At 41.0% G+C, this 26,428-nt stretch overlaps 2 protein-coding genes across 3 annotated transcripts in view; one reads left to right on the top strand and one right to left on the bottom strand.

Annotated features, from left to right (window-relative positions):
• The window catches only part of stard3 (StAR-related lipid transfer (START) domain containing 3), a 43,795-nt gene extending 26,007 nt beyond the window's left edge, over positions 1-17,788 (bottom strand). For both annotated transcript variants that reach the window (XR_008810839.1, XM_056287878.1), the window contains exons 1-9: positions 17,711-17,788; positions 15,334-15,572; positions 14,943-15,026; positions 12,698-12,775; positions 12,532-12,585; positions 5,657-5,774; positions 5,475-5,576; positions 5,156-5,211; positions 4,713-4,805 (exon numbers count right to left, since the gene is read on the bottom strand). Coding sequence is in view for 1 of the 2 variants with exons in the window: in XM_056287878.1 (XP_056143853.1) it covers positions 4,713-4,805; positions 5,156-5,211; positions 5,475-5,576; positions 5,657-5,774; positions 12,532-12,585; positions 12,698-12,775; positions 14,943-15,026; positions 15,334-15,546 (798 nt within the window). In the remaining variant the exon portion in view is untranslated. The remainder of the gene's footprint in view (positions 1-4,712; positions 4,806-5,155; positions 5,212-5,474; positions 5,577-5,656; positions 5,775-12,531; positions 12,586-12,697; positions 12,776-14,942; positions 15,027-15,333; positions 15,573-17,710) is intronic.
• A 993-nt stretch (positions 17,789-18,781) lies between these two features.
• On the top strand, positions 18,782-24,029 carry LOC130119793 (uncharacterized). The gene is made up of 3 exons (XM_056288390.1): positions 18,782-19,023; positions 20,584-21,345; positions 23,789-24,029. The coding sequence occupies exons 2-3, from the start codon at positions 20,588-20,590 to the stop codon at positions 24,027-24,029; spliced, it is 999 nt and encodes a 332-aa protein (XP_056144365.1). The 5' UTR covers positions 18,782-19,023; positions 20,584-20,587.
• The last annotated feature ends 2,399 nt before the right edge of the window (positions 24,030-26,428 follow it).

Genomic DNA, 26,428 nt, shown 5'->3' with positions numbered 1-26,428 from the left:
TGCATGCAAAATGCTTATCACTATTGTGGCAACGGGCCGTTTCATTTGTCAGCTCTAGTGAAATAAAGCCAAACTTTAGGACGTTTTGCTCTCTCTGCCATCACGTCACACGGAGCCTCCTAGCGTCGCAAGCACATGCGCCTGTGTTTATCTGTTTGTGTGTCACTCACTGCCCAGAGCCCCGTCTCTCTGCCCTCAGCGCACTTGCTCACACACACACAGCCTGCAGGCAGGCAGTCACGTTGAGAGACAGACCTCTCGTCCTCTCTGGGAGAATAGCGGACATACAGCCTAATATACAACGCGCATATTTGACACTACGTAGTATCACAATTGTGGCAACGGGCTGTTTCATTGTCGGCTCTAGTGAAATAGAGCCAAACTTTTCACCATTTTCTCTCCGCCATCGCTTCTCCGTCACTGGAGCCCTTTGTGCGAGCTGCGCGCGCACACGCGTGTGTGTGTACTATGTGTAACTGCCCCCGCCCCAGCTGCAGGCAGGCAGAGTGAGTCGCGTTTAAACAGACGATCGTAAATTGTGGGAGAGTAGTGAAAATATATAATATGCAAAGCGGATATTTGGTGGAGTTGGTGAGATGAGATAAATGTGCAAGATTGCTTTTATCTAGTGAGAAAAAATACGAAAAAAGCGACTGCTCAAGTGAAGTACCGATAGCAGCACCGTTAAGCTCGCACTTTATCAATACCTCGGTATTTCCAAAAATTAGCCCGGGGCCATTCAGCCCCGAGTACCGGGGCCCAACCCTAGGTGGGATTACATCAAGGACGGGCTCTGAGCCCTTTCTTTTTTGCAATGGTGATGGACAGGTTGACGGACAAGATCAGGCAGGAGTCTCTGTGGATTATGATGTTTGCAGATGACAGCGTGATCTGTAGCAAGTGTAGGGTGCAGGTTGAGGAGAGCCTGGAGAGGTGGAGATATGCACTGGACAAAAGAGGAATGAAAGTCAGTAGGAACAAGATGGAATACATATGAGTGAATGAGAGGGAGGACAATGGAATGGTGTGGATGCAAGGAGTAGAGGTGACGAAGGTGTATGAGTTTAAATACTTGGGGTCAACTGTCCAAAGTAACGGGGAATGCTGAAGAGAGGTGAAGAAGAGAGTGCAGGCAGGGTGGAGTGGGTGGAGAAGAGTGCCAGGAGTGATTTGCAACAGAAGGGTACCAGCAAGAGCTAAAGGGAAGGTTTACAAGATGGTTGTGAGACCAGCTATGTTATATGGTTTGGAGACAGTGGCACTGACGAAAAGACAGGAGGCAGAGCTGAAGGTGGCAGAGTTGAAGATGCTAAGATTTGCATTGGGAGTGACGAAGAAGGGCAGGATTAGGAATGATTATATTAGAGGGACCGCTCAGGTTGGACCGTTTGGAGACAAAGCAAGAGAGGCAAGATTGAGATGGCTTGGACATGTGTGGAGGAGAGATGCTGGGTATATTGGGAGAAGGATGCTGAATATGGAGCTGCCAGGGGAGAGGAAAAGAGGAAGACCAAAGAGGAGGTTTATGGATGTGGTGAGGGAGGACATGCAGGTGGCTGGTGTGACAGAGACATGTGTGATACATGTGACAGAGACACATGTGTCTCTGTGACATGTGGTGTGACATGCAGAAGAAAGGAAGAAATGGAAAAGGATGATCCACTGTGGCGACCCCTAATGGGAACAGCCAAAAGTAGTAGTAGACGGTCATTTTAGGTAGCTCCTATCGTAACATTTTTTTTTTAGCAATTGATCTAAAACTAATTTTAAATGCAATTACATGCAATTTTAGGGGAATTCATGGAGCGGCAGGTCTGTATCTTTTTTTCCACAAAGTTACTAAACTTTGAAAATCCAAATCGGTCATAATGACAATTTTGGAATGTGGTTTGCATTCTCAGAAATAGGGCTATTTTTAATTAATATAGGCTATTTATTTTAGATAATTTTCATTTACATGTTGATATATTGTGCAGCTGTATATTTCAAAACAGGAAAGGAAACCATCTTCACATTTTATTTTGATGTTTGATCTGTTTTAATAGAAGTGCTTGTGACATTCTCACATGTGGCTTTGACTTGCAGCTGAACATTTAGGCCACTTCGTAGAAAATACCAAGATATATGTCATGTATCGCCATTCAGCCTAAAAATACCGAGATATAATTTTTGGTCCAGGTCGCGGTGGAGCAAGTACGAAATAGAACCAATAATCTTCTAGCGTATAATTCATAAACTACGAAATATATAATAAACTATGAATATATATTTCATAAACTATGAAATCTTTCATTATGAAATGGTATGCAATTGACTATGCCATAATGAGTATTTCAAAAGTGGACTGGAGTTTCTACATTTTTCAGCGGACTTATCAGACCAATTGACAGGGCTTGACTTTTACGGACATCTCTGCCCGTAATGTCTCACAAAGATTATTCAAAACACAATTTACTTCTATAAATAAAAGAATGAAGTCCTCACTGTGGCGGTTTGGCTTGGTTTTATGTGGAACGACCTCAATTCTAGAGGGACGGCCTCAAAATTAGCTCTTATCCAATGAACAACTCGAAATGTTCCTTCAAATTGACCCTTGATTTGATGTCTGTTGGAGTTTGATTAAAATCTGCTATTCTGCCATACATTGATCGCTTGGTACAAAGTTCAGTATTAATGTTCCAACTGGTTGTCTGGTGACCTCAGCAAGTTTCAGATATAAGCTGATATGTCAGAGGCCAGGCCCACTGGAAGTAATTTCAACCAAATTTTGGACAGCCCAATGGCATGTGCAACAAATTTAATGATATTTGATCAATCCATTCATGAGATATAATTTTCTGGCATTTGTAGTGAGTACATGAGGTGATACAGTAATGTCTTCTCAAATAAACTTAACCAGCACCCTCAAACATCTGTACATTAATATTATAGCAATCAAACTGTCACAAAGTCATTTTTCTTGAAGGCCATACATTTTTTGATTGTTATTCACTAAAATCAGAGCCATCTTTCGAGATATCAAAATTTACTTTGCAATTCAGAAAGACAATAACTCGAACCTAGGAAGAGCGCAAAAAAGAAGGCTCAACAAAAAATTCAAAATGGTGGAAAATCCAATATGGTGGCCTTAAAGCATTCTATGAGCAAAACTGTTCAGCATGATGTCTTTATACATGCTCAATAATCCAGATAAGAAAATCACAGAAAGTTGAATCAGCTCACTTTGACGCAACTTTTATTGAGAGAGAAATGACATCCAACCATCACATCTCAGTTGCTTTCAAACCTCAAAACACGCTGCACCAGAAATTGGTCCACCCCAAAGAGCGGGTCCCCCAGCACACACAGAGCAATATACGCTGTTTAGTGCTGGGAGGATTCCCATGACTTGTACATCAGGGAAACTAGACAGACATTGGCCAAGAGAATCGCACAACACACGAGAGCTAACGCATCAGGCTAGGACTCCACAGTCTTTATCTAGAGCCAGTGGCCACTCTTTCAAAGATGAGGATGTGCACATCCTTGATAGGGAGGAATGCTGGTTTGAATGGGGAGTCAAAGAGGCCATCTATGTGAAGAGGGAACGACCATCGTGAACGGGGGGGGGGCTACATCTGTCACCATCTTACAATGCTGTGATTGCACCCATTCCCCAATCCTCTGTGAATAGTACTCATGGCCAATGTAATGCTAATGCTCAGGGCAATTTGCATATGAAATCAATCATTGTTTTCACTTATTATGCCACTGTATTGTTTATAAGGGTGGGGATACCTGCAGTCAGTTGAGACTGAAGAGGTCACTTAGATGAGTGATGAAACGTTTCTCACAATAAACGTTGTGTCCAGATGAACTGATTCAATTTTTTGGTATGTTCAGCATGACCTACTGCAAATGTGTAAAAAAAAAAGCACTTGGGTCACATGGGGTGGATGTGAAAATTGTTAAATTTCTTCTTGTTATGGGGGTCCGCGGTGGTGTAGCGGTCTAAGCATCGGCTTTATGTCGATGCAGTTGCCCACTGGGGACCGGGGCTCGCGCCCCGGACTCGTCAGATCCGACTATGGCCGGACTCGATGAAGCAGCAATAATTGGCAACACTGTCTGCGGGAGGGGGGCGGAGTCGGCTTGTGTTCATCACATGAATGTGTCTTTGTGTGTGTCGGAAAAGCAGTGGTTCCTCGCCACATTCGTGACAAGGCGACTCCTTCGAGACTGCCGGCCGGAGAGATGCAGTCGGTGAACGCATACAGTACGAGGGTGGATGTTTGAACTAAAATAGGGATCAATTGGCCACTAAATTGGGAGAAAAAAGGGAAAAATCAGAAATAAATTTACAAAAAAAAAATTCTTCTTGTTACTATAGCACCAGCTAAGCTGTCATTGACCTAGGCCTTGGTCAATGACAGCTTGAATGGTCAATCTCTGACTGCCTACCAACCTGCTGCCAAATTTCAAGAGTTTGAAAATGGGAACCAGGGGAAAATCCAGCAGTGACAGAAGTAGAAGTAGAAATAAAAGAAGAAACACCAATAGGGTTCCTATGCACCTTTAGGGCTTGCCCCCCCCCCAAAAAAAACTATCGATTTTAGATTTTGAAGAAAATGCACTATCAGAATGGAATGATTTTCAACTCAACTGACACCAACCCTGAAGTAAGTGTCTTGCCAAAAAAAAAGAAAAAACAAAATAAACCCTCAGGGACTTACATTATGCTTTTCAAACTTCCAGTTTTCCTCCTGGGCCAGAATTTGTTCCACCACGGACATTGCCTCGCGACCCTGCCTCACATATTCCTTCTCCTGAAGAGAGGGAGTGGGTTGAAGAGTGAGAAAAATGAAAGGGTGTGTAAATAGTCTCAAACGGCCCATGTCAAATCTTTTTGTAATACACGTGTGAATAAGTTAATCATTGTAAATCACATTTCAGTGGCCTTACGCATACGAAATAGATAGCAATTGTACAGAAAACAGCTTGTGTTCTATTATAACAGATGTCTGAAATTCAGGTTTGACCAGAAATGTAAAGCGCTGTGAGTGGCTGTTGCAGCTAGAAAAGCACTATATAAAATGCAACTTAAAAACGAAAGTATTGGCTTAAGATGGTAGCTGTCACACAGATGAGTATTCAATATTTATTAGGAAAACAAAACCTGTGCAGTGACTGCTCTGCGGCCAAGACCCTCTTCATCAGGATCCTCTTCTGAGCCTGTAGGCACAAGTTGGTTTAAGAATAAGGCCACAAGACTTGGAGATGCACACTTGAGGCTCATAACAGTTGGAGGGTGTAACAAAGAAAAAGTAGCCGTTTTTAATTGTTATCTACATAATATTAATATTAAAAATGAATATTTCCTCTACATTTTTATGTGCTTACACTGGTTATCTAAAGAACATTACATTGTATTTTTATGTATAAAATGTGCTATATGTATACTTTTGATTAACAGCCATCTCTTTAACACCGACTACCTTCCAAGGATTCAGGGGGGGAGTAGAACTGTCCGTCCGACACAGCACTGGGGTAGATCATGGGTGCACGCTCACATGCTGCGTTCACAGCTGCTAGAAAGGCTAAAAAATGGACAACAATTTAAACAAGATAGAAATATTTGTTGACTGAACATTTATCTTAACGGATGCGTTTGGCTCACCTCTCTCATCGTCAGCCTCCTGGGAGAGCACCTTAAAGTCAAGGAACCAGGTCTCCAGCCATGCCACCACAAATGAGGTGATGGGCAGCACGTAGACAAAGGCATTCTGGGACAGCAGCTGGATGAAGGATGAAACCACGTCATCCCAAACTTGCACTGTTTATCTGAGTAATAATAATTATACGTATATATATATATATATGTATATAATAACTTTAATTGTTGTAAAATCCCTTTCTCCCAGAGGCCTGCTTGGCTACTGTGAAAAACTGGATGTCACTTAACCTTCTGCTTTTAAATTAATAAATGCTGCTACAGTCACTCCGCCCTGTGATGACATGGTGGCCTGCCCAGGGTGTCTCCTTGCCTGCCACCCAGTGACTGCTGGGATAGGCTCCAGCATCCCCGCGACCCTGACAGCAGGATAAGCGGTTTGGATAATGGATGGATGGAGCTGATGATTGCTTATGGCATGAAACAAGATTGCACTACCTCATAAAGAATTTACTCGACTAACTGGATTATTTTGCTCCTTATTTGTTGAGCACTTTCCTTACCGCTGCGTTTTTCTTAACAATATATATATAAACGTTGTCAAAAGAAACACTCAGTGGTAGGGAAAGTGCTCAACAAATAAGGAACGTGTATCGGAGGAGGCATGTGGTAGTCTGCAGCCCTCCCCGTATCGGCAGAGGTGGAGGTGGTGGAGCAGCGACCAGGATGGCTCAGAAGAGTGGGGTAATTGGCCAGATACAACTGGGGAGAAAATCCAAAAAAAGAAATGTAGACCATGTCTCATCTGTCAAGGCTGAGCCCATTCGCTACATCCAGGTGTCCTCTGATGAAGAAGTGGACTGCCTGGACTTCTGGAAAAGGCATGTAAAGGTCTTTGCAAGGCTCTATCTTGTGGCTATGAGAGTGCTCACTGTTCCTGCCAGCAGTGCACCAGTGGAGAGGATATTTAGTCACGGAGGCCTTTTAATGCGGCTTCACCGAGCCAGGCTTAGTGCAATGACAATGTCAAGCTTGATCTTTTTAAAATGTAACCATTCTCAAATGTAACCATTTGAAATGTAATCATGTTTTGTGGCCCATACCTAGTGCATTAAGAGGTCAACCAGTCTGATCTTATTGCAGGCTTTATCGCTTTATTTTTATTTATTTCATGATCAATGATCATCTATTATTGTTAAATATTTTTGTTCTTGGCAGATTATTTGTCATCAGTTTTTGTTGCACCATGGTTGGGGTCAGTTCACTTTCAATTCAGAATTTTTCTTCAAGATCTAAACACTGAAAAATGTTAAGCATGAGAAGGTTGTGCTATCCAGCCAATAAGTAAATTACTGATAATTGATGCCCTTTGATTGATGCTCAACACAGACGAACAACACCATGTATCCTGTGTGCAGAACAAAAAATAACAAAAATGTTGCAAAATACAGTTATTAACTTTAAAGTAAAGCTTTCATTGTTATTTTAATATTGCATTGCAATAGCCTTTTTAAAGTGTTCATATACCAAACAACTAATCAATGTTGATACTGTATGCTAATAGATAAGGAGTGATGATAATGCAGTACATGCTTTGAATTCCTTAGCTATAGCAATGCAGTGTTCTAAATAGATTGGATGGCATGCAGCAGTTGATAGCACGCTCATTACAACCATAAGAGACTTGAGACTTAACTTGGACTCTAGCTCAAAGACTTTAGACTTGACTTAGACTTGCAAAAAACGACTTGTGAGCATCTCTGGCTACATTAAGTAATTACTTCGGTGTTGCACCACCTCCAAAGAAATGCCAGACAGAACCTGTACATAAAAAATGTGTATTTGCGGAAAAGTGGCAGCAGGAAGTAGCCTGGCTCCAAACAGATGATGACTGCACAGAGATGTGATGCAAAATATGGTGTGAAAACACCAATCTCACAGATAAATGCAGTGCCTTTTATACAGGGACAAAAATGTTCAGTCATCCAGCTTTGAAAAGCACGAGAAGAGTAAAGAGCACATGAACAAGTGCAAACTATTGATAACAGGTATAGCTAGGATCAGAAATCCACTTGCCCTCTTGACACGTGGCAGGACAAATATTCTTCTGTTGGCCTTTCACAAAGTGAAACATGCACACCCGATGCGTTCATATGAGGATATTGAGCTTTTCAAGAGGCTTGGAGTTAATGTCGGGAGTGCATATCATTCATGAGAAGGGGGGACCCACATCATGCAGAGCATTGCAATCAGTTTAGAATTGAGTGAAAAATTGAAGGCAGCTGAATTTTGGGGTGTCCTCTTTGATGGATCAGAAGACATAACACAAGTAGAGCAGGGCATTGTGTACATTGTGTCTGTGTCTAACTACAAAGAGTTTACCTCAGTCTTCCTTGGATTAATTTATTTGGGTGCGAACCGAGCGGCACAGAACATAGTGAACAGTCTGGAGCAGCTCTTCCATACTTGTGGTTTAGGGGATCAGTGGAAGACGAAGTTGGTCTTGGTGTGTACAGACAGAACAGCAGTCAACGTTGGAGTTTACAATGGGGTCGTTCCCAAATTGCGTCAGATGGTGGCGATCAGGGATTCCCTTGTGCATAGTCCGTGTACTGCCCACACCCTCAAGAACTGCACAAAGTCGGCTGATCGCATGGTACCATACTGTGAGACATTTAATCGCTCTGTTCTCAAGTTGCTGAGCTTTTATTTACGGGAGACAAAAAGAACAAAACAACTAAAGAAGATAAGTGATGAGAATGGTATTGCCTTTGTGAAACTTGGTTAAGTTTCACAACATCAGATGGTCTGCATGGAGGCAAGAGACTTGAAAATATGGAGGCTATTATCTGCCATTCAAATTCAAGTGACTACAAGTGATGACAGTAACCTAAAACATCTACACAGAGCGTTTTCAGTGTTTCCTAGCCAACATGCTTGACACTGGAGACATTTTACAGCTCACCTCCCTCAGGTTCCAACAAGATAAATTGACTATTGGTGAATGCAAAGATGAGCTCATGGTAGCTTCTGAACAGTGGACACTATTGCTTGACAGTGAAGGCAAGCACAGGAAAGAGACTGTTTAAAATGCTGATCCTGACAGGGACGCGGCTGATGTAGAGAGGTCTTATTCATGAGTTTGAAAGCAGATATGAATCCTTTAAGTCAAGTGATCATTTTTTAAATTTTTGATCCTTCAACTTAGCCTCAAGAAATGCAAGACCTCCACAGTTTTGGCAACACAACACTTACTAACATCCTCCAGAAATAAGAGGCCAGTTTGTCTGTTGGCAGAGACTCCACTCTAACAGAACGGATGTGTTTAAAGCAAGCAGGAAAGGGTTTGGCAGCCTCCTCTGTGTATGACTTGGTCAACACAGTGAAGATAAATAATCCAGACAGTTACCCCAACATTCATAAAATCCTTCTGTTGTCCCTTACACTGCCCTTGAGCAGTGTTGCATGTGAGAGGGGATTTTCATACCTCAGTATAATAAAAAACAAGTACAGATCCTGCCTGTCAGACTCTCACCTCTCATCCCTGATACACATCCACTTGTCTAAGATGACAACAGAGACTTTTGACCTGAAGCCAGCTGACGAATTATGGATGCAAACAGTTAATCGCAGATACAACCAGGGAGAAAGAAGTAGACCTACATCGTCATCTGCCATGTTTGAAAGAGAGGAAGATAGTGAGGAGAGCAGTCAGGAAGGTAGTGATGATAACAGCTCGTAGGATAACCATGCCGCGTAAAGACTGAGTACTAAACAACATTTACAGATGCTCCTTTGAGAACCAGACCAAAAAAGTTGTGCGCACTCCTGTATATATCCCTCTACAGCAGGTGGCCTACCAACTAGAACAAAGTGGAGATTGGGATTTCGTCCAAATACTGATTGACATGAGCTGTATCCATGGATGGCGTGCATAATGTTCTTAGTCATGACCACTCAGTCCAGGGCAGTTTGCCAGGCACATCTGTTGTCTTGTCTTGATGCATGCTCAATAATCCAGGTAAGAAATCCAGACGAACTGATTCAAATTTCTTTCACGTCCGTTGTCTTGTTTTAACTTCCGTACAGTTTTGGTGAGCGTTTGATCGTCTCTCTCTGGTAGTTCATTATTCCAATAACTGTAGCCAGCTGTTGCCTTGGTTTCTTTATGCAAATTGTTTGCCATGTCTTTTGTTTTTTCATTGTTAAATTTCCCACCATTGTCACTGTACAGGGTGGGCCATAGACATCTCTCCAAGTATGAAGTAAGAGTTTGACTATTTCTGAGGCTTCTCCTGGATCACCACCTTGCCGTGGTGGAGAAGCTCGCGTGTACGAATGATTCCAAGAGCTATGCCGTCTGGAGCTTGGCTCCTGGTAGAGTCACCCAAGACGGACAGGTCAAGTGGGAGGTTCCAAACAAAGTGCAATCCAACAAAGACTTCAATGGCAGATCTGGCGGAAGATGTCTCCAGGTCACAACAACAGACGCACACACATATATATGAACACACACACACAAAAGTTGTTTTGCAAAAACAGATAACTGCACTTTCTATTGTGCATTGCCGGCAACATCCATCAAACTTATGTTGAGTTGTTTTGATCATGTAAAAACAACTTAATATACAAGTAAAATAAAATTAAACTTTATTAACAAATTACAATCTATTTGGTATTTATGTATTTACTTATTTACCTGTCATTTGTTTGACAAAAACAGATTCCTCCAGCTGTCAACTTTTTGCAAAAATAACTTCAGAATTGATTTACTAACACTGAAGTTGCCATAAAATCATTGAGTGTCCCAAAATGGCCAATTTAGTGTAAATTTAATGTTGCAGTAACACTGAACATTCCAAAGCAAATCCTTCCCCCTCTCTCCATGCTGCCTCGTATCACTCCGCTAAGTCCCTCCCACTAAATGACATCCGCATCGCTCTTCAGCCCCTTATACTCGTGTACAACCAGGAAATGTCAAAGTGAGATTTGTGAAACTTGTATCATAGTTGATAATCTCTCCATGTAAACATTCCTTTTTTTTCAGTGAATCTCTTAGTTACACTAACATTGTTTACATCAGTGTTTCTCAACCGGGGGTCCGCGGACCCCTAGTGGTCCGTGGTTTAATTGCAAGGGGTCCGTGAAAATAAAATATCTTTAAAAAAAAGATCCTATGACATTTATAGAAATAGGATTATTTTACTCAAATGTGACTGAGACCTTTATCTACCTAAACCAAAAGGGTAACAGGACTTTTTTCTCTAATTACATCTGTTTCACAAGTGTAATTTATTGTATTTTAATAAGAGATCTCGCTCCCGTTTGCATTGTTAAAAGTTACTGCATAAAAATTCTGTTGTTACATATATTTGAAAGTTACTGAATACATATTCTGTTTTGTTACATATATCTGAAAGTTACTGCATAAGAATTCTGTTTTGTTAACTATATCTAAGTTACAACTGAAAGCTCTTATTTTTGCCCCAAAGAGAGAATAAATGCTATAATGCAATTTAAAATGCAGTTTCTACTGTTTCTATCAAATTGCAACCCCCCTCCTGCAAGATCAGGTGGAGGGGTCCTCAGGGTAGATCAAAAATACGCAGGGGGTCCAGGACCCCAAAAAGGTTGAGATACACTGGTTTACATGAACAATATTAGTTACACTAGTGTTCATGTGTGGGCAGCCATTTCAAGTTGGTCTTGTTGATTTTTAGGATTAGTGTTACAACCACAAGCGACTGGCAGGGCAGGGTGGACATGAATTGATCACATACATGTGCATCTGCATTTGTAGAACAGCCAATAGGAACATCCTCTCTAAAATGACCCGTGATTGGCTAAAATCTTCTGTCTCGGGCTAGATTTTTTTTTAAAGCCTGAATACAGAGCCTAGAGGAGGAGTAGAAGTCTAGTTTTCTCTCTTCAATTACAATATGCTGATTATAATGGGATTTTTGCCCAATAACGCTATAAAAAAACTACCTACCTCAGCTTTAATCAGAAAACAAGCATGTACAAGGTTTAAAACTGAAAAGTGTCACAAAGAATCAACTGATAAGCATTACAGGTCATACTTTGGAAGTCCCATTATGGCCACAACATCAGCCAAACTAAAAAGCATTTCTGCATGAAAGGGCCAGCGTTTTAACCTGCAGTTAGTAAAAGTTCTGCAAACCTCAACTGCTTTGAAGAGATTCTACAGTGGTGTACCCAACAAGACCATTAAAAAACTGACTAAAAACATTTTTTTAGCACCATGTAATTCAACTTTGGAAAACTGTTCCTTGGTAAATAGGGTAACCCATGAACTGCACTTGGCTGGGAAAAACAGAATATTATTTTGCAGTGTTCCACTCATTATCTAATAGTGGAGAAGTATTCACATGGCCTTAATACCACGTGTTGATTCACTCAGTGGATTTATTGGGTTCAGCTAAATAAAAGCAGTGGCGCTTAGCAGTTTCTGCCAACAAACATGAACTAGTAGTGTACTGTCAATGGGGAGTGTGACGCACAACTTACAATAGTCAGTTCATTTTTAACAGGAATTGTGTTTGTTTTTGCTAACGAATACTTTTGGTCAACAAATCTGGGGCAGCAGCATCATTTCATGCAGGTTTGCTTTGCTATTTTTGAAGACGAAGCATTAGGAGAACTGTATAAATGTCATTGATATTAATCAAGGAGTGATGCTACTAAAATAAGTTCAAATACAGTTGAAATGACAGCTATCTTGAACTTTTTTGTGTAGTTTCCATCAAGTAACTCAATATATTAATTGCAAAAATCACAGTTATGGGGAAAAATTAAGAATTGAAAAAAGATTTAGAATGGCCCTCTGAACAACACAGTGGGAGAAAGAGGGGCAAACTCACATTGGACAGGATGACCTTGATGACAAGGAAGACACTGCTGACTAGTGTGGTGATCTGTAAGGGGAGTAAGAGGAGGTCCATCACATGACTACAATTCCAGTCTACTTCTCAAAATGGGAGTTTGTTGTCCAGCTTTTGTGTCCCTCTGTCCTCAGTGCACTCTTACCGCAATAACCCACCGATGCCTCAGACGCAGCGCAGCATAACCCACTTGCAGACACAGAAAACGGAACACCGCAAGGAGCTGTGAGAGAAAACATAACCAGAAAATGACCCCGGGATATTTTGTGATGTCGTAATGTGAGCAGGACCTGTTAACTTCCTTAATATTTTTCTACTTTGTTTCTACAAATGGAAGCACAATGCAATCTAGACTGCTCAATAACAGATGGCATTTAACATGATAATTTATTTGCAGAGAAACAATATAAAGTAGAATGTTTTTTATGGCTAATGTATGCAGCCAACATGTTCTCCTTTATAGCTGTTTCAAGAAATTTTGAAATTTTTGTTGACTTTGTATATCCCCGAGGACAAATATGGTAGTGTTTCGTGGAAGAACACTAATTTCGCAAAAGTACAACCTCTTTTCAACATTCTTGTAAACATCTTGTCTATTTTTACGTTCACCATCTGATAGGTTTTGCATTTGTTTTGAAGCAGAGCATGAGAGATGTAGTAGTCTTTTGAAAAAACAAGGGACTATGAAATATACAGTGATGAGGTAAAGTATCTAATTGTGGCAATGTATCCCAGCTGTGTGCCATGAATTGTTTTTTTTTTTCAGATTTCGTGGGAAATCTGACAAGGAGACAAATATTTGGAATCATTAGCAATAGCTAATCTTCTGGCTGATGGACTCAATTTATGTCGATCATACACAGACATCAAAGTTAAACTGAGGCTGACAAATAACGAGTGAAAAAGTCATTGTAGCGGCTTTAAAATACACAAAAACGTAAATTGAGGCTGATAATAATGAGTGAAAAAGTCCTTGTAGCTGGATTGAAGAATAAAATAGGCCAATAGATCAATCACCAGTCTCATATTCAGCAAAACAAATGACAAACTTAAATTTTAGTAGGTTTACAATGACTTGTATTTGAATTTAGAAGTGATTTTGGGAATTCAATGAATTTCTTACAACAACGTTGGAAATGTCTTTGCCTCTGCCTAAAGTATGGAGCTTCTTTCTCTTCATGTTAGTAAAGGTCTTTTGACTGTTCCCAAGTCCACATTCAAGTCAGAAGCTGTTGAGCTTTTGCTGTTAGGGTCCCTTAACAACTCTGACACAATTTAGCTGAGGAAATACAAGCAGTTAAAAGCTACAGTCCTGAAGATCATCCTCTCATCAGCACAATCTGACCATATTGAGCACAGTTATCAGACTGTGCCAAAAATCCAAGAATGAGCTTGGTTTGGAACCATTCCATGCCAAATTGTGTGCTAATGGAAATGACACTGGGATGGCTGCTTTCCATGCTAAGAACCATTACATCTTCAAGGCTCAGTGTTTTTGGTTTTTATTTTTCAAAGTCATCCAGCTTGCCGAATTTCGTCACAAGAGAACACTGTTACATAACCTCACATGAACAGGAACAACTTTTGGATCCATGGAAACATAAAATCCGGATGAAAAATCTAGGTATTTTTCAGTGAAAATCAGTAAAAACCGAAAACGCTAAGCCTTGTATGTCTTGCAATGGAAAAGGGGTCAGACTTTCCAGTGCTATTGTGTCAGCACATTCGACACTGCCAACTAGACGGTTAAACCAGAAGTTAAGTTATTGGTTATGTATTATCTTTTGGTAAACGTGCTCTTTCAGTTTCAGCTACCATATCTGTTAGTCACAATAATGCTGAATCTTCTTCACTACCTGTGCTATTCTTCCATAGTTAGTGAACATGTAAACCACTATACATTGTACCATTTTTTCAGAGGAAGTCCAACCTGACAGTAAACATTAAAATGAATAAGGGCAAAAGCGCTGATGATCTGCATATTTGTGAATTGGCTATTATTGTCTTAATTAAAACAACAACAGAAAGTATCAAAAAGGACATATTTACATGTAAATCTTCAGGATTTTAGCTTTAAATCTCCATATTCTATCTTCTTTAAATAGAATACTGAAAAGTAATTTCACTTTTAACAATTAACATTTTAAGTAATTGCGTTTCTTTTCTGATATTTTATGTTTTAATTTACTGTACTTTTCTACCTTTTTACTAAACAATAAGTGACTGTATTATATGTATATATACACACACACATATATATCAACATAATTATCTGCCAAAGAACTGACAGAAAACTAATTGCTAAGAGCATTTCAAACAAGATTACCGGTCATGGATTGGTATTCTACAATGGACCCAAATACATGGCAAGCTTTAACTTATGCACTCACAAAGATGTCAAAAAAGGAAGACCTGAAGTTGTAATGGACGACCTCCGTCTTCAGGTTCTCCCAGATAGTGCTGGAGATCGAGATCTTAGCAGGGGGAGAAGCAGAATGAAAAGCTCTGTAACAGTTACAATCACTGGATTTGAGGTGGCAGAGCGAACAGCACAACACTTCAGATCAAAACCCAAGAATAAAAACTATCCATCCATTCATTTATCCAAACCGCTTATCCTGCTGTCAGGGTCACGGGAATGCTGGAGCCTATTCCAGCAGTCATTGGGTGACAGGCAGGGAGACACCCTGGACAGGCCGCCAGACCATCACACAGGGCTTGAATAAAAACTACTGTAATAAAAAAAAAAAAACTTTGATCTCTTGACCCTAACTCACTCACATTCAGCTCAATAATCCAGAGGAGGGAAATGAAGAGTAGATCAAACGTGACAAAAAGACAGAAGGTGCGGCGGACGTCAGAGATGGCCTTGCGCTTCCCAGGTGGTAGGAGCATGTTTGGGGAGGTGAAGGATAGTGAGGTCGAGTAGGATGCATTCAAGGAGGCGATGGCGGGAAGGCTCCCCCAAAGCTCCTCATGGTCTCGACCGGGCATTCCTGTAGTGAGACAGGGCACTCCACCTGGGACGAAGATGAGAATACTATATGACAAGTCTGAACATAGTGAAAGAACAAGTCCAGACATCTAGTGAAGAATGAGAGCAGTACCTGAAAAAGACTTTAAGGAAATGAAGAGGCACCAAAGGTCAGAGTAATATTGATTTGAAATAAGCTACCAATATAACTACAAGACGTGCATTTTTTTATGACCACAATAGAACAAAGTACAAAAAAGGGGCAGATACTTTGATTCTTCGAGCTTTAGAATGCCATTGAAAATACATTCATAAAATGTTTTTCTTGCTTTCTGTTATAGCTTTATTCTCATTTAATTTATTACTTTTAAAATTATTATTTATTAATTATTAAGTTTTTAATTAAGTTTCCTTTATTAATGCCCTGGGGAAATTCAGTTACTGCAAATTAACCCATCCTAGCTCTGATCTGTGTAGCTAGGAGCAGTGGGCTGCCGCCTTGATACTGCGCCCAGGGACCAACTCCAGTTCTTTTCCCATTGCCTTGGTCAGGGGCACAGACAGGAGTATTAACCCTAACATGCAGGTTTCTTTTGATGGTGAGGAAAACCAGAGCACCCAGAGAAAACCCACTGCAGACATGGAGAAAACATGCAAACTCCACACAGAGGACGACCTGGGATGACACCCAATGTTGGACAACCCTGGGGTTCGAACCCAGGACCTTCTTGCTGAGGCAACAGTGCTAACCACTGGGCCCCCGTGCCACCCTTTATTGAAGGAAAACATTTGATTTCATGAAAGTCAAATTCACGCGATGGCAAAGCTGTTTTTTTTTTCTAACTTGATTACACAACTGGCAACTTTCACATAACATGACAGTCATAATGATAAGCAATTTCACTAGAAGTTGGTTTCAGTTGACATTTATCATTAGGGCTGCAAATGATGGTCATTTTCATGATCGATTCATCTATAGATTGTTTAATTGATTCATATATTTGTCTATATAATGTCAAAAAATAATGACAGATGCCCATTACAAGATCCCAGAGTGGTGCCTTACAACTAAAAAACCCTAAAGTAGGGCATCCGGGGAGGGGGGAGATAGCGGATAGCCTGATCCTCCCAAGCGCTACGTTCCCCCTGGCGAACACATGTATTGGAGGAGGCATGTGGTAGTCTGCAGCCCTCCCCGGATCGGCAGAGGGGGTGGAGCAGCGAAGAGTGGGGTAATTGGCCAAGTACAATTGGGGAGAAAAAGGGGGGAAATCCCCCCCCCCAAAAAACCTAAAGTATTCAATTTATCATGACATGAATCAGAAAAAGGCAAGCAAATCTTGACATTTATGAAGCTGTAACCAGCAAATGCTTGCATTTGTACTCGATGTGTGTGTAAAATGATTAATCACTTACCAAAATTATAATGATCAGTGTTCTGTCAACTAAGTGATTAATTTACTAATCATTTCAGCACTACTTATCATGCAACTTGATTGACTGATCATGAGCAACTGCAAAACAACTACCACATTTTTTGATCATGACCTTCTCCCTGTCAACTGAAGCCTAACCAAAGGCCACTTAGATGAAGTAGTAGTTTACCAACATTACACAAAGAGGATCAATTTGACTCTTTAATAACTTCTGATCGCTGTCTAGCAGTTTTTGGTTTCTTGAACGATCACTCTTTCGTCCTCATTCAAAAGCCAAACAAGATTAGACAAACTCGATGGAGTTATAGAAATTCTAGCAAGATGTTGATTAAAACTGTAGCACAGCGATAAGCAATCACGGGATGGAGGGGGCGTCTCGTTAGCTACAAGAACACAATATGATCTACATTTGCTTCGAAGCAAGAAACTAATGCATTACATTTGGGTAGACAGATGTATGTTTGTATTTTCTCTGTATGATAAACCAGCTACAGAAACAGCCAGCCAACCAGCTGTTGTCGGCAGCTGCATAAGCTAAACGTTAAAGTAAAGTAGCTACATTAAAAACAAGTATGTTTGGTCTTAGCAAGTTAGCGTTAGCTGGTTCATTGGGCATTCCTTGTTTGCAATTCATATAAAAAACCGAAAATGTAGCTGTAGTTACAGCAATTTGCAACGTTTAATACAAATCCATTCTTACTGTGCCTATAAAGAAATACAACAGAGGTTTTTTTTTCAGAATATTTACCTAGCCGAATTAGCGCAGCATCGTCGCTCCCACCAGTCTTCCGGGATTAACTAACCGGGTCACAACTCACTTCCGCCGATACCGTTGAGCTCGGAAGATGCCCTTGCTGAGCCTCCGTACCCAGTATGCGCTGCGGAGCACCCCCGACGCCGAATTTGGCGTTAATTTCCCCGGCAATTCTGACTGACTTGGCAAGAGACTATATCTTTATAAGAGACTTGATCTATAATAACAACAATAATAATAATAATAATCTAAAACACCCCACAACCGAACAAGGCAGGTAATCACAGGTTCCGTTTTTTAATGTCCGTTTTATAATGGACATTTTTGTTATGATATGTAAACAAACCATCAGTCAACAAGGAATGAAAAGCCTCTTGTATACGAGACCGGTCTCTTGAGTGAGCTCCAGCGATCTCGGGGGGGGGGGGTCTGTGAGCGTGACTGACCTGCTGGTCGCCAGCAAATTTTCTTGAAACTGCCGTTATTCGAAATCTGCACAGCTGATTTATAGCCTCAAAATTTAATGACGAAATAGTGTACGAGAAAAAAAACTTACGTTGTTGGCATGTTCCTCTGCTGCTTTAGTGCTCGGCCCTCGGGTGATTAAAATTTTTAGTTCTATTTCTTCATTGAATTCACTTGAGAATTTTTGACGCGAGAAATAAAGTGTCGATTTTGAATATTGTCAGTTTTACTAAAATTGATGTCGAATCGAACATTTGCTCCAACATTTTCGGAATTGAGAAGTTCCACAAACTGGCGACGAGACTTGTTAGTCAGCCTCACAGATCCCACTGTGAGCTGGCTAGAGCTCCCTCAAGAGACCGGTCTCGTAGACTAAAGGCTTTTAATTTCCTTTGACTGATGGTTAATTTAAAAATCATAACACAAATGTCCATTTTGTTGTTGCTGTTATTATTATCGTAATTAAAACTGCGTCTCATAGATAAATCTCTTCCCAACACAGCTCAGATTTCCCGGGGGAAATTACGTCATGTTCGGCGTCGGGGGTGCTCGGTAATCTTCGGACCGCAAGGCATACTGGGTATGGAGGCCCGTGAAGGGCGGTATTTTCGGTGACAAGCTCCTGTCGTTGCCCGGTGGTGGTCGCGGCTCGTTTCTGCCGATATCGGTGAGCTCTGCACGCGAGAGAAGTTTGCCTTCAGGGCTTTCTGCCAGAAGCTCGTTCTTCCACCAGCCAATAGAATCAAACAAGGCTTTAGCCAATTACGAGCCGTTTTCTCTTTCCACACAAACGAATCCGTTTTCACTTGGACACTAATCCCGCTCCCGATCTTGCTCCATTGGTAAGTATTAAAGTTATTGACGTTATACTGTTTAATTAAATGCAAACTACTTATTGGTTGCCGTGTAGCTAAGCTACTCTAGCTGTTATCACTTAAGAGAAACCAACATCTAAGTATTAAAAGTTAACAAGCTTACTTGCTAATGTTAGCTTGCTAGCTACATTTTTGTAGAAAATACTAAATTAACATTGACGTTAGCCCCTCAGCAGTTGAAGGCTATTTAAGTTGAACATTTTCGACCAGTCTGCTGAATTACGTGTTTCATCACTGGCAGCTAGTAAAATAATTCTATCAGAAAGGTTAGTGCAATTATCACTTGTGAATAATTTCTACTTTCTGTCAGAAAGGCTAGTGCATTTATCACTTGTTTGCTAATAATATGTGCTTTCTCTCAGAAAAGCTAGTGCATTAATCACTTGTAGCTAGTCTCCACTGTATTTCTGTCAAAGGCCAGTGCATGTATCACTGGTCGCAAATAATATCAACTGCATTTCTGTCAGAAAGTCTAGTGCATTTATCACTCATAGCTAATATCAACTGCTAGTGCATTTATCAGTTGAAGCTAATAATATCAACTTTATTTCTCTCAGAAAAGCTAGTGCATTTATCTCTTGTTGCTAATAATATCAACTATTTCTATCAGGCTTGTGTATTTATCACTTGTGGCTAATGTCAACTGTAGGATAGTGCATTTGTACTGGAAACTAACAAGATCGACCATCTTTCTGTTAGAAAGGTTATTGTCTTTGGTAGGTAGCAATATTAGTTATCCTATAGGCCAAGGGTGGGCAATCTTATCCAGAAATGGCCAGTGTGGGTGAAGGTTTTTGCTCCAACCAAGCAATTACACATCTCCTAATCAAGTTCCTCAGCGAAGACTCTACTTGTTGACTAGTTGGATCAGGTGTGTAACTGCTCGGTCGGAACAAAAACCTCCACCCACACTGGCCCTTTCTGGATAAGATTGCCCACCCCTGCATGTAGGCTGTTTCTTTCACAAATGTTTGTGCTGTTATCACTGGTAGCTAATAATATCAAGTATCTTTCTCTCAGAATGGTTAGTGCAATTATCACTGGTAACTAATATTATAAACTATCTTTCAGACTGATTATTGTAGTTATCACAGGTAACTACTAATATCAATTAGGCAATCAATTTGACTAAGTTTTTCTGTTCATCACCAGTAGATACCATACTGTCTGTTTGACACAACAAATTGTAGGTTTTGCTGGTTGATGATTGTACTTTTTTGTCAATTAAGATCATAAGTTTAAATTTTCAATAGATGCTCTCTCTCCAAGACAGACTATTGCAGTTTGAATTAGCTCATACTGTTTTGTCAAATGTCGCATGCTGTCTTTCTCTCACCATGACACACCACACTCAACTGTCCAATACAGCAGTACGGAATGAATTAAATGCCTTATCATTCTAATTGGGTAGTGTTCCTTTTAAATTATGTGAACTAAAATGCCTCATCATTCCCTCTGGATAGTGTTCCTGTTAAATTATGTCATGGTTGTTAAATGATTATTTGACTAATTTCATTTGTATTTCAGTGAAATGGAGTCTTACTGGCTGCAGTCGTTAGAAAGCTCTCTCCGCAAAGAACCCCATCCAGATGTTAAAAGGACAGTACACATCATACCCCCCAATGAGACTTGGGATGAGTTCATGTCAAGACACTTGGTGGAATTGGAAAATAATGGAGTTGGAAAATTCTCATCGGTGAAAAGAAGGGGAGCAGACCAGATCCAGTGGCGTTGTGAAAAAGCTAATAAATGTAAAGGGAGGTCAAGCAGAGATCCAACAACCACAAGGGCGAAGAGTTGTGGGGCCTATGTCTCATTTACATTTGTGAGCAAAAACACCTTCAACACCTGCATTGTGCGCCTAATGAACAAGCACTCTGGACATGATTTCAACAATTCCCGCACGCGGGGATTGTTGAGATCACGCCACACACCACGCACCAATTTTGCCCAAATTCACCCTCAGCTTCTTATTACAACCAACCTCACTGCCACTTCCACTGCCACCAACGCCACGATTGCCACCAGCAACAACAACACTGCTACCACTACCAGCACCACTGTCACCACCTCACACACAGTCCTCACCCACTCCACTCTCTCTACCCAGCACACTCCTCCACCTATCAATCCCTCCTCTTCCTCAACCCAGCACACTCCTATACCTATCAAACCCTGCTCTTTCTCCACCCAGCATGCTCCAAAAGCAACTCCTGCCACCTCCACACCAAAGATTTTCAAAGAAATTTGGAGCATACTCCCTCTGTCATCTGGTGGGAAAAAGAAAAGGTATGAATTGTCAAATAGTATTTTGATATTAAAGGCTAAGTTCGGAATTTTAGACCTCTAGCACTATTTACTACTTACCAATGATATTGTCGATCAGTAGAGTCCTTTTTCTGCACATTCCATGCTGTCCTTCATACTGTATACACCGCAGCTCTGGTTAGTTGGTTACAAAACTAATGCAAAATCAATGGGGCCACGCTCCAGTCTGTTTAAACTCCAAACAGTGCATCCAAAATAGGTTTCAGCATTTATTTCTTGACTGGAATATGGTCCCATTGACTTTGCATTAGTTTTGTGGCTAACTAGCCGGAGCTGCCGGTATCCAAAATGAAAAAGCATGGATTGTGCAGAGAAGGGATTCTATCAATCGGCAACATCATCCTTGAGGCAAATTTGTAATTTGTGATATTGGGCTATACATATAAAATTGACTTGACTTGGTATGTAGGAAATGGGCTTGGGGGGCCAAAATTCTGAGCTTGCCATTTAATATCACTACTGTCACTAGCATACTAGTAATAATGATAAAAATAATAAATTATATTTCTATAGCACTTAGAACTTAAAGTCAGTTTACACTAAGGGACGGGAGTAGTGAGACAAATAGACAAGCATCACACAAACACAAGGATGGATGGGGGGAGGGGGGCTAAAAGAAGGCAGTGGAGAAGAGATGGGTAATAAGGCAGGATCTGAAAATTGAGAGAGACTCTGGGTCTCTAATGTCTTGGGTGAGGGAGTTCCAGAGCATGGGAATTGCCTTGGAGAAGGCTCTGCCCCTAAAACTTGGGGGTAGTTAAGGCAGGCTGAAGTAAATCAGAGGCACCAGGAGGGTTGGTAGGGGGAGAAGTCTGTGAGATATGGGGGTGCCAGTTGGTGAGGGGCTTTGTAGGTGAGGACCAGGATTTTGCAATTCGCGTGGGGGAAGACAGGAAGCCAGTTGAGGTCTTTTAGGATTGGGGTGATGTGACAGGATTGGTGTGGATTAGAAGTCAGGCAGATGCGTTCTGGACCATTCGGAGTTAATTGATGGAGCTATCGTTAATGCTGTAGAGGAGTGAGTTGCAGTAGTCAAGACGGGAGGAACTTCGGGTGTGAATCAGTGTTTGAGCAAAGGTGGTACTGTAGAAGGAGGATTTGGCAGATGAGGGTCAAGAGAAAGGGTGGGGTTGAGAATCATGCCATGGTTGCATGGCTGGGAAGAGGAAGAGAGTGGTGCTGTCAATGGTGACTGTGGGGTCGTTGATTCTGCTGAGGGTGGACTTGGAGCTGATGAGGTATTAAGTTTTGTCATTGTTGAGTTTGAAGTAATTTTGTTGCATTCAGATTTTATTGCAGACTGGCAGGAGCCAGTGTGAGAGAGGGGTTTATTGTGGGGTATTTGGTGCTGAGGTATATCTGGGTGTCATTGGCATAGCAGTGGAAGTCCAGGTTAAAATGGTGGAGAAGCTGGCCAAGAGGGAGGATGTACATGATGAAAAGGAGTGGGCCAAGTGCGGAAACTTGTGTGACTGGATGTGTCAGAGGAGTGGTTGTGTCTGGAAATTAAGCGTGATCTGTTAGAGAGGTATGACCAGAGACAGCTGAGTGCACTGCCTTTGATACTGAAGTCTTTGAGTCTAGTGAGCATGAGAATGAGTATTGAGGGCTCCCGTGAGTCTGGGTTGGGGGTAGAGGTAAGGAGGTCATTGAGGACTTTGAGGAGGGCAGTTTCAGTGCTGTGGTGTGGATGGATGCCCGACTGAAGAGGTTCAAATGGATTATGGGAGAGAAGGTGAGTTTGGAGTTGTGTGGCAACAAGGCATCCCAGGATTTTTGAGAGGAAGGGGGAATTGGAGATTGGCTGGTATTGTTTGAGGCAGGATTGATCAAGACCAGGTTTCTTCATGATTGGGTTGACGGCGGCAGTTTTGAAGGCAGAGGGGACAGTCCCATTGGACAGAGAGGAGTTGAAGAGGTTGGTGAGGTAAGGGCTATGGGTTTGGATAAACTGATCCGAGTTTGGATATGAGGGAGGGGGGCAGCTGGGGTGAACAGGAGAGGTGGCGTTGTGGGGGTAGGAAGGTCAAGAGGGATGGAGAAGAAAGGGGCAGGAATAGAGGCTTCTGGTTCAGGCACAGGGGACAGTGATGGAATAATAGCTGTGATTTTTGTCTGCAAAAAATTGTAGGAATGAGTTGAATTATTCGGGTGGAGAGGGTGCCGGCACAGGACTTGAGGATGGTGTTTACATTGTAGAAGGGGGTTTGGGGGTTACGCTGGAGTCATTGATGATGGCAGAGAAATAGACAGACTTGGCGCAGTCAGAGTATTAGCGAACATATAGCCAATGTATTAGTGAGTACTGGTGCTATTGCCATCATTGTAGAACTGTTCATGTTTCTCATTTGGCATACTGCATTGTCCCTGATGTATTGTGATGTGATCATATTTTTCCACACAGGTGCAAAATCACAGTGGAGGAACTGGAGCGCCGGGTAGGTCCCCCAGAATACATGTCATTTTCATCCCTAGCAGCATACCTAAGGACAGATAATAACACAAGGCGGGAACTGCAAGCCCAGCTGGAGGAAGCTGGGATTAAGCCCACCCAGTTTACAGCTGAGATGTCCCTATTTTCTCGGCTTTGTGAAGGCAAGCTGTCATTTTTTTCCCTTCATAATTTTCATGAATCATTAAGGTGAAGACTTAATATTTATTTTTACAATTCTTTTTTTCATCAGAAGAGGTAGATGCATTATGCGAGAGCCTCGCTGGCCTGGTGCGAGCCCATCTTCCCTTTCAAGGTCTCCATGTCATTCCTGAGGCCAAGGATGAGGTGATGACTCTGGGGAGGTTGTCGGAGTTCCGGTATGCTTCTAGCTCATTGTACATTATGTACACTCGTTAAAAAATATCCACTTTCATTATTAACCCGATGTGACAATAAACAATATCCTGGCGTCTTCTCTTTACAATGTAATCTCAAACTCATGAGATTATACATCTGAAATGGTTGATGGCATAACTGGCAAACATTTTATATCTGACTGACATTTTATATTTGACTTAATCTTTAGTTTTTAGTTAGGAGGTTTGGACAATAATTTCCTGTCAATTCTTTAGTCTACCTTTCATGCCAACAAATCTAATATTGGCTGTCTACCATACATCTTCTCTCATCATATACAGTGTGATTTTTAGGGTGTAGCGTTGACTTTGCTTGAGAATAACTGAGCACGGCATAGAATAAATGCTTAAATAGTGGATGGCATTCAAATCCAGTCCCTGAAATTTCAAAGAAAAAGTAAATCATCACCCTCCTACCACTATATGCAAAAATACAATTCACTATGGGAGTCAATGGAGAAATTGAACAGGAGGAAAGTGTATTATTATGAGTTTTCAGTTTAATCTGTTTATAAATGGTGCAAAGACTTTCACACACATGCACGCACACATACACAGAGTATACAACATGCACAAATCACTAAATTCCTTGCCCCGGGTCTATGGACAGACGTGTTTGGTGTACAATGCTTCTCACAGCCATTATATATTCATTACAGGTCCCACCTGAGGAGAGCCATAGCAGCCATCAAGGAAAGAGTGGAAGCTGTGGACCTGGCCACCCATGGCTTCATGTCCAAAATGTTGGACATCATGTTATCTGTATTTGAAAAATGTTTAGATAACCAAATGAGTAAGATAAATTGAAGAAAAAAAAGAACACTGGAGTATATAGTTTTTTTTTTCTCCAGCAGTTAGCTACGTTAGATAATGTAGATTGGTAGTTAATCTCACATTATATTTTCCCCCAAAAATTTGCATTTTCGGGATGTCCCGATGCCTTAGGCAGCAAGCATGGATGGCATCCAGCGCTTTACCTGTGCCCCCGTCCATAGGGTTAGTGGTTGTGTAAGGAAGGACATCCGATGTAAAAATTTGCCCAATCAGTATGCGGATTGACAAGACCATACCGGATCGGTCGGGGGACGGGTTAAGAATGGCTGCTGTTGGTGCTGTGCCCTCACAGGGTACCGATGGAAACGAAAATCTGCTGTGGCAACCCCTGAGAAAGGGGAACAAGCCGAAAAAAGAAGAGATGTCCCGATGCCACTTTTTCACTACCGTACTAAATTATACAATTTGGCGATGAGTGACTCGCCAAAACCAAGCAGTTTTGTTCAAGGATGTACAAATGTGATTTTCATTTTTTGTATTATTTATTATTACAGTATTATGCAGTAAAAAAGCACCAATGATGTAAAAGTGTTCACTTATTTTATTGACATTGTTATTACATTATTATGCAGTAAATAAAAAAATATATATCAAGGATGTAAATATTTGAATTTCACTTTTTTAGTTTTGTTGTGAATCAGGCCTAACGCTACGCGCGGTTCTGTTTTCCCGTCATATGGTGAGATTGCATGTGGTTGATGCTTGATTTGTGCCTGTATTCATGCAGCTTTTGGATTTTCTTGCCTTGTGTTACAGATGTACTGTCCAAATACTAATTGGTGAATCTTTTTAACTGCAGGAAGTATTACACACAGGTCTTTCCTTGTAATCACTGCAGTCATTGCTATCATGTCTTTCACAGTTTTGGACTGTTTCACGCTGACAGTGGTGCTTTCGATCGACTGGTTGTCACTTTCCTCTGTACGACAGTTGCACACAATAAAATCATGTTTTGCCAACATGAATCTTTCACTGGAATCTACTTCAGAATCATGTTTATTGGCCTTATGAATTTTACATTAGACTAACATGATTTTGTTATGCAATTTAAACCCAAAATGTTCTTGTTCAACAAACCTAATCTGTTAATGTAATTTTTATGCTGGGGCCGTATGAGTCGACATGTTTTTCTAATGTACTAAATTCATTCAGGATTTGGTAACTTGGGTATTTCTAATTTAAATATATAAAATTAGTATGGTATTAATATTGTGATCTAATATTAATAAACACAAAATCCCTTAAACATCTACAAATGTACAAACAAAAAAACCAGGAAAGATAAATTGTTTATTTGGCAGCACTGAGCAGAAGTTAACTAAGGCCCTTGGACCTTTTTATTATGAGGTATCTCAAAAGT

Source organism: Lampris incognitus, chromosome 10 (genome assembly GCF_029633865.1).
Source record: "Lampris incognitus isolate fLamInc1 chromosome 10, fLamInc1.hap2, whole genome shotgun sequence".
NCBI classification, from domain to species: Eukaryota; Metazoa; Chordata; class Actinopteri; order Lampriformes; family Lampridae; genus Lampris; species Lampris incognitus.
Note: the sequence above shows the minus strand (reverse complement) of the source record. Positions and strands in the feature narration are given on the sequence as shown.

Coding starts and splice junctions, on each gene's coding strand:
- LOC130119793 (XM_056288390.1), top strand. CDS start 20,588: ATGGAGTCTTACTGGCTGCAGTCGTTAGAAAGCTCTCTCCGCAAAGAA. Junction 21,346..23,788: donor TCTGGTGGGAAAAAGAAAAG/GTATGAATTGTC, acceptor TTTTCCACACAG/GTGCAAAATCACAGTGGAGG.